At 35.8% G+C, this 9,370-nt stretch overlaps 1 protein-coding gene across 1 annotated transcript; it reads left to right on the top strand.

Annotated features, from left to right (window-relative positions):
- Positions 1-1,450: 1,450 nt before the first annotated feature.
- On the top strand, positions 1,451-6,855 carry LOC144453265 (heparan-alpha-glucosaminide N-acetyltransferase-like; the record flags this gene model as incomplete). The annotated part of the gene is made up of 8 exons (XM_078144537.1): positions 1,451-1,566; positions 1,865-1,986; positions 2,867-3,002; positions 3,280-3,366; positions 4,055-4,129; positions 5,317-5,387; positions 6,131-6,243; positions 6,680-6,855. Coding segments are annotated over 8 exons (896 nt in total), but the record flags the coding sequence as incomplete, so codon positions are not given.
- Between the last annotated feature and the right edge of the window lie 2,515 nt (positions 6,856-9,370).

Genomic DNA, 9,370 nt, shown 5'->3' with positions numbered 1-9,370 from the left:
CTTCATCATCACCATATCACTGCCACTATTTTGCACACACCACCACACCACCACCATCAACATAAAAAAATTACTTTTAGTAAGTACAGTCTTTCCACAACCATGACCACACCAATATTCACCAATATTCACACACCACTATTCTCCAGCATCAACACTAAATCAAAACTACTACCATTCCTATAGTTCAACAGAACCACCAATCACACAAGACAACAAATACCAATGTCGAACTCACAAACATTGAGCTGTGTACAATATACGTTTTGTATATTTTAGCCCCCGCCCCCGGGAGAGGTTACTACAATGGGCTCTTCTTGTCCGTCAGTCCGTCCGTCAGTCCATCCATCAGTCCGTCCGTCAGTCCATCCGTCAGTCCGTCCGTCATTCTGTCCGTCAGTCCGTCCGTCAGTCCGTCCGTCTGCGCGTCCGTCCGTCTTTAATACGTCTGACTCATTTTTCAGACAGGAAATATCCGATTTCTTTCAAACCTGACAAAAAAATTAACATATCATATGGGATATTCTCACGTCAATTTATATTTTGATATATTCAAATTTAACCCATGGCATTCATATTTGTAATTATAAAAATCAGTATGTAATTCATAACTCAAAAACTGTAAGACATAGAGACTAAATTCAAGAGTCTACCCCATATTATTATATGTACGCTACTTTTAGAGACTTTGACCTCCAGGGTCAATTATCAAAATCAAGCCAATACCTGCCTATCACTGACACATGTGTTTACACATTGCCAATACAAGTAATATGAAGAAAATTACAATACACAAGCATTATTTTTGTGCTGATGTAATTTTTACTGAATGGCAGCCATATTTGTAGTAAAAAATCACTTTATTACTGCATAACTCAAAACTTCAATACGTAGACTCTATTCAAGTGTCTGACCCCGAGCTTTCTTGAATGCGAGACCACTCAGAGACCTTTACCTTGATAGATCATCACCATCAAAATTAAGTTATAACTTACATATTGCAGACTCTTTGTAGCTATTATGTGTGGCTAATGTCTTTTAGATCATGTCTATAGATAATGTAGAATCAGATAAACATACATTTTTTTGTACACATACATAATATTTGGTGTTCATATTACTTATTACTCAGTGGCAGCCATATTCGTAGTGAGCAATCATAATTTAACACCTAACTCAAAAAATGCTAATACATAGAGACTGCATTCAAGTGTCCACCCCCATATTACCAGGTTTAAATTTTCTGGTGAGACATTGACCTTTGGCCTTGACGCTGATCTTCAGGTTCAATTATCGAAATTCAACAGCGTCCTGAATTATCAGACACTTGTAGTATTTATTTGTTGCCACCAATTTCTTTTAAATCATGTCTCAGTCACAAAGGAGTAAAGTATTTGATGGGGGCTGTGTGTATTCTACAAAGACGTGTTACCCTTCTGTTTGACACTAGGTCTTCACTACATGCCGACATTTAGAATTCCTGGCGTCCTCCAACGTTTCTGCATCACATATCTCGTTGTGGCACTTATGGAGTTCTTCTTTACCAAGCCTGGCGAGCACAATGAGGTCAAAATAATTTTTACTGAATTCTCACACAACAATGTGCTTCAAAACTTGACAGATCTCGTCTTTGAATGTTTATCGTCTTTCTATCACTTCTATAACTTCAACAACAACAACAACAACAACAACAACAACAACAACAACAACAGCAGCAGCAGCAACAACAACAACAACAACAACAACAATAATAATAATAACAACACAACAACAGCAGCAGCAACAACAACAACAACAACAATGAAAAATGTCCCTATAAGGGCAAATACCAATCAATCGGTTTCCAATGCTCTTTTCCCTCTAGGATAAATGGTATGCTCCAATTCGTGATATCGTCAACTACTGGATGGAATGGTTGATAGTTTTGTCATTGGTTGCTCTTCAGCTTATATTGACATTTATTCTTCATGTACCCGGCTGTCCAACGTGAGTTGCTTACAAATATCGCTGTTGTTGTTGTTGTTGTTGTTGCTGCTGCTGCTGCTGTTGTTGTTGTTTTTGTTTTTGTTGTTGCTGCTTCTGTTGTTATTGTTGATGATGATGTTTTTGTTGTTGTTGTTGTTTTTATTGTTGTTGTTGTTGTTGTTGTTGTTGTTGATGATGATGATGATGATGATGATGATGATGATGATGATTTGACGACATTTACAGCTGTGGACAGCCAAGTATGTGAATCCCCTCGTGTAACTAGTCAGACTAAATTGATTGTATAATGTAGACTTCAGTCAGTAAATGACAAGTGGTATACTTATCATAAACATACTAAGGCTATTTAGTCGGTACCCAAATGGGTCACAATGGTTACACTGTAATCAAATCTGTGTCATCTAGTTTTTTTCCAAATTTGACAGTTGAAGACTTTCACATTAGATATACATGGTTGGATACTTTATTCCTAGATCCTGATCCCATGAACGCCAGACTCACTTTTAGTACACTTGCCTTGTTGAATAAGTAACATTTTATACCAAGTTGGAACAAGTAGTATAGCTGTGACTTCAGAAAATATCCTTATCCCACCTTTATGATGTACTTTCAATGATTACATTAGACTAATTAGTCCCTGTAACAGAGCTGGCTGAGGACCACCTTGGCTTTGAAACTACTTTTAAAAGGAAGCGATGTCCTGTTGTTTTGAAAACATCCTGTCAAGTTTTATGAATGAAATCTATCTATACAATCAATTTAGTCCAACTAGTTAATATAGACGACCCATTCACTCCCGTCTGCAGCTGTAAGTTGTCTTTTTTAAAGATGTATTTCTGTCATAATATCTAAATTACAACCAACCACATTACATTGACAGTGGATACCTTGGACCAGGGGGTCACCTATTAACACAAAATAACCAAACCTTACAGAATTGTACCGGTGGAGCAGCAGGTTACATCGACAGGTGGATTCTCGGAGTACAACATCTTTATACAGACCCAACGTGTAAGGTAAGAATTTATCATATCAACCGTAAGGTTGGCAACAGTAGCATGTACTGCGAACTTGTAATGTCGACATTTAATGAAGGCCTTTCATTGAAGTGACTCTCTCCAAATCCATTAAAATTTACTGTTGCTTTCAACTGTTGGTTTATTTACGCAAATTATGTTAATATCTAACAATATTTCTAGATAAGATTGATTACTACACAATTCTTATTAGCTATGTCCAAGTATATTTAGTGTCAAAATGTTTGTGATTTCCATATCTTGATTTACCTTGAAGGATGTATATCAGACAACCATGAACTATGACCCGGAAGGAATCCTAGGCTCGTGCATGTCAGTATTTATGTGTTTTCTCGGATTACAGGTGAGTTTGACGTGTAGTTGGTGAACTTACAAAGAGTAAAATAGCTTTATTTAAATATAGCACGTGAAGTGGTGACGAAAGTGGCATCTATCACTTCATGCAGCACAGTGCTGTGCCATTTTCATCAAACTTTAATCACAATTTGCCGCATTTTGCGCGCATTTTTTTCGCAAAGTCCTAGCAAGGTAAATCTAGACTGACACAGTCTACATTCTGATGTATTTATTTGTGATGTGTTCTTATCGATTTGCTAATAAAAAATGAAATCTCGCGAGACTACGAAATCTCTCTTGATTGCGAAAATTTCAACACAGATTTCGCAGTCTCGCGAGATTTCATTTTTTTATTGGCAAACCGATAAGAAAACGTCACAATAAATGAATACATCAGAATGTGACCTGTGCCAGTCTAGGTAATGTATGCATGTTGTCATTGTATGTCTCAGGTTGTCGCCAAAAAAGATAAGTTAGTACAAATGAAACCGTTGCATTAGCTTTGCAATTGAAACTGGGGCCTTACAACATTATTTTTTTTCGCTATACGACTTTTACACTAAATGGTTTTGTTTTTACTAAAGATGTATATTTATTCTTGCTATACATGGCAACATCGCTTGGTGAAATCACAAGACTTGTGACCAACGGACAATAATTTGGCCTATGTATAAATATGTCCTTGTTTCTTTCAGGCAGGAAAAATCCTGTTTACTTACAAAACAAAGTCTGGCAAAATCAAAAGGTGGATATTATGGGCTATAGTCACAGTGAGTCATTAGTTTAATAGTTTTATTGTACGTCGTCTAACATGTTCAGTTTGTCGTTTTAAAAGTGTTATTGTTGGTGGTGTTAGTGTGGTCATGTTGTTGTTAGATTTTGGAATTGTTATTTCGAAAGAAATAAAAATGATTAAGCTATGATGAGCTATGACGTCATCAACAAAAGGTTAAAACGTTAAATCTTAACTTAAAATGAGCATTAGCAGCCAATTTGCTGTTGCTGGTCATTTTGAAAAGAACGTTAACTTTGGGTATTAAAAATCCGAGCTGGTCTCGAAATGTCACCATGAAGGCAAGTACTCGCTAGCCAACTATAGAAAGTAACTCCCCATAAGGAATAGTTTAGTCCAACCATCTTTTTACGCAATATATACATGTATAGACCTTGACAATCCCAATATAGTCGTCTGATGATCGCTCGAAGCGTGAAACTCTGAGTAACGACTTATTACCCTTATTCTTTTGAATTATTCTCTGCTACTAATATTTGCATCGAACACTTCTCTCAAGCGAGACACTTACATTCATATACATACATACATACATACATACATATATATATATATATATATATATATATATATATATATATATATATATATATATATGTGTGTGTGTGTGTGTGTGTGTGTGTGTGTGTGTGTGTATGTATGTATGTGAATATATATATATATATATATATATATATATATATATATATATATATATATATATATATATATATATATATATATATATATGAAATGCTGTCAGTGTGACGTTTGACTGATGACGATACGCCGACTGGGTTTCAGTGTCATCTTTACTATGGTGATCATGAGTGGAAAGTACGCCGTGACAGGGCGCCCTCACACACCGACCAGGCCCTAGCTGACAGGCTACAGAACGAGTAATAAGTTCAAATAGGAGGATATTTTAAATTAGTCGTTAAAAATAACAAATTATTACCACAATGCTGTGTCTGAAATACAACAAACTATCACCGATCTCATAGATCGAGCTCACTTGAACAAGGGTGAGATCTGAAGGACGCTGCCAGCGTTACAGCTATGTGATAATAATCATTGTTGTATGTTTACACAGTATAGAAGTGGAAGTAGAAGTAGAAGTAGAAGACAAGAAAACAAAGTTGTTAAATCATCAATTATACATTACCATATCTCCATTTTTTCTAGGGTGGCATCGCTGCGATACTGTGTAAGTGTTCAAAGGAGGATGGCTGGATTCCAATTAATAAGAATTTGTGGTGAGTGCAATGAAGTTAGAGTTGTATTAATGTCTGCAGGCTGCCAATTTCGGATACCAATTGTCATCTTTAACGATATTTTTGTTTTACCTTCTCTCATGACTAGCTTTTAAATACAGCTGTTCAACAAATAGCATTGAGTTTACGTTCATGATGTCATTTAAAGAAAGACTGTATTCAAAGAAAAGAATAGGTAATTACAACAAAATGTCCGACACCATACAAAAACAACACTGGTTGCCTCTGATATGCATGTATATAATATCTTTGCACTCTCATCAGCTGGTTCTGTGAAAGTTAAGTCACATAATGTCACCCACATACACATACGTTTACACGACTTATTTTCAGTTAGCTAGCTAACTACTAATTTTAACCTTCTGCATCTGCTTTCTACCTCACATCCATTGTCTTCTACAGTATCAATAAACACACTTGCTTGAGATCCTTGGTAATTTTTGTTCGGTCTGACCAATCCTCGACACTAATGTTGTTTTGGCATGAAATTTGTCCCATTCCTATTATGGCTGTACCAATAAACCTTCACCTTATATCCAGTACTCTCCAATAATGTAACAACTGTTCATAATAACAATAATAATAAATCCAGAAAATCAAATGACAAAGGTTAACATTGTCTCCAATTGAACAAGTTCATTTATATACTGTACGTCTCTTACTTGACACAACAAACACTACTAGAGACCAATCTTAACTATTCTTTCGTTTAAATCCTACCGCAGGTCTATCTCATTCGTCCTCTGCTTGTCATCGATGGCGTTTATTTTGTTTACTTTTTGTTACGTCACGGTAGATGTTTTGAATATTTGGTCTGGTGCGCCATTTTACTATCCAGGTAAGTTGACAAGTTGTAGGCTAATTCGTATTAGTTAATTTGTATCGAGAGTAAGAATCCGAGAGGAGTGTCACTTTGATATCATAATACAAATATTGCAGATATCGATATTACATAATTTACAAACTGATTAAACTAAGTTATAAATTTATAACATTTTGAAACGTTGGTGGAAATTCAACTGTTGTGGTGGACTTATGGGTACTTTTAGTGTGATAATAAACAGCGCCATCTGTCACAGAGTGAACAAGACTGACAGTTTGTAGTCGAAAGCTCTCAACTTATCCTATTATGTCATGTGTATTGGTTAAAATTTCAAGATTCACTTTAGAAACATTTTTTTTTTCAAAATGTTAGACTAAAAGGGATCATGTGATAACTTTGTATAATTATGTGTATTATAGTATACAGATTAGTTTTCATCATCTGATTCTAGGTATGAACTCAATACTTGTGTACGTTGGTCATCTTCTTCTCGGGGACTGTTTTCCGTTTATCTGGGACACAGGTGAAAGTCACACAGCCAGGCTTACAGTTCATCTTTGTGGGACAACATGGTGGATACTGATTGCTATGTACCTTCACTATCTAGGATTCTATGTCAAAATATAAAACCTCTGGTAAACTCAGAAAGTGTACACGTATAAGCCGGTCATTCCCGAAAGTTTGGGATTTTCTAAATTCCATTCGAAGAACAAAGTTCATTTGCATCTCGTTCCTAGTTAGTTTTTTGTTATTAACATTGAGTTTAGTTTGCAAAATTCAAAAATCTGAAATCTGTTTCCTCCTACATGTATGGCAACTCCAGGACCGATTCAAGTGCTCCAAAAAACAAAAAACAAACAAACAAACAAACAAACAAACAAACAAACAAACAACAAACAACAAACAAACAAACCAAAACGAACAAGCGAATTGAACTTTGCAATACATGATCTTTTAATCTTACAGTACACTGTTTATAAAATAGAGTAGTTTCTATCTAATGAATGTACAGATACGACCAAATATACAACGATATTTTATCATTTTTAAGCTGAGTTTGTACGTATTTTGGCGTAGTTTATACTGCATACTTACAAGATACTCGTAATATTGTACTTACTGGAGCACATGTACAGTTAACCACAACTTGCAATTAACTGAACTCAAACCTGGTATCAATATATAATTTATAGAAGGCATACATTGACATTAACATCATATTAAAATAGTTTCATCGGGGTTATTATGTAAGTATTTTCACTTATAAGTAAAAAACTGATAAACTTCGCTTGTGAATGGGCAAAATCTGAAACTTTATGATGTACACTACATTAACTTCAACGTCTATACAGAAGGCCTTAAAAACGGCGTGGTTTCGATTGCGCTCAATTTTACAATAGGTTGGGTAGGTAGATTTTATTTTATTATATATTTTTTCATATGTGAGTGTCTAGTTCAGGTAGTTATGTTTTCCGTTTTTTTCCATATGGTCTCTGTGTTATTAGTTCTTCCCATCAGATGTACAGCTATTACAGATTGGAAGAACAGTTTTAAATAATATTGTCTTAAGTTGATGTTAGTTTCCGCATCCACTATTTCTCGCGAGACTTCACAATTTTCGCGTTTTAATTGCTTTTCTCTAATACGTAAAACAAGTTTAGGGTCGGCAGTGAAAAACTAGGTGGTGTCGGGTAACGGGAACAAAACATTTTTTACTAATACTAAAATAGATGTTACTATGAGCTTTGCAACAAAGGTCTCACAATGGACTGTGACCTGTATTTGAGATACTTAGCCAGCAGAGTTTTCTCTTGAAATCTTCATATTCTTGATTTTGGGCAGAAAACAGCCCCCTCCCCCCATGATAGCCCCCTTCCCACGATAAACATTTGTGGGTTTCTTTAAAAAATAAAGACATGTAGGTGGCCATTTAGTGGCATAACAGTTCAAACCATATACATTATATGTTACACAAAAGTTTCTTAAACAATATTGCATAGAATGTCTACATAAAGCCTACTATGCGGACAGTAACACAGTCTATCACCGAGAGCCAATTTCTGCTAACGTAAGTGTAATTAATTCATGTGTAATCATTATAATCCTCACAATCATAACACCCACTTCAAATTTATCAAGGCGGTAATCAGCGCCGGCGATGTCTGTCAGAACCAATCAGGCTTCATTATGACAATTTTCATACTAAAAGATCAACCAATCAAGTGTCTAGTATTAGTAATCAATCTCAGGGCAACCAATTAGGTATCTCGTATTACTAATCAATCAAACTATACAAGTGAGAACATCACATCTCGCCAAAATGCAGACATAAACAGATGTATATAAAAGAGACAAACTTAAAAGTAAATTTGTTAGTTTGGTAGACCCTACGTCTATATGTCTATGGCTAGGTCTGTTCACAAGCAGTAACACTAGTAAGTCGTACTCGGAACTGATGTATGCTGTCCGTCTCTGACAATAACCCCGGCCCTATCCAATAGCGTCAATAGATAATTAAGATGGTTACTGAAGTATGCAAACAGTTATAAAAGACGCATGCTAACAGATCGACTATGGTAGTTCTTTAATTTGCAATATTTTATGTATACCTAACGAGTACTATATATAGCAGCTGCAGTTGACCAATATAGCACACCATCTCCCGGGATTACTTACTACTGGACTATCGTAGCATCAATGAAACATACAACTAACTCGAACTACTAATTGCAAAGCTAAGGCCACCATACAATGTTCATCTCCAGTAAGTGTGTGTGTGTGTGTGGGGGGGGGGCTGTAGAATTATACATTGAAATAATCTGTGTAGCCTGGGAGGGGGAGTGCTATCAAAATTATTGGGTTCATTATGAGGCGGGACATGAACATTTTTGAGAGAGCGAAGGGGCTGCGAAAATATCTTGACACCCCCCCCCCCGACCACAGCCTACGCTTGGCTTTGTTTCGGAATGCCCAACGATTATTGAGGAAGATCGATCTCTCTATACATATAAATGCTTGTTCGGATAAAACGTTTTCTGTCCAAAAAAGTTACAAAATAGTTGACTTTCAGGAATAATAGCCCTTTTATTAGCTTCAATCCATATCGTCACATATAGACTCTATCTTGTACTAATATTTAAAC

This window comes from Glandiceps talaboti (assembly GCF_964340395.1).
Source record: "Glandiceps talaboti chromosome 22 unlocalized genomic scaffold, keGlaTala1.1 keGlaTala1_22_unloc_1, whole genome shotgun sequence".
In the NCBI taxonomy this organism is placed as follows: Eukaryota; Metazoa; Hemichordata; class Enteropneusta; family Spengelidae; genus Glandiceps; species Glandiceps talaboti.
This window is presented reverse-complemented; position numbering and strand designations above follow the sequence as displayed.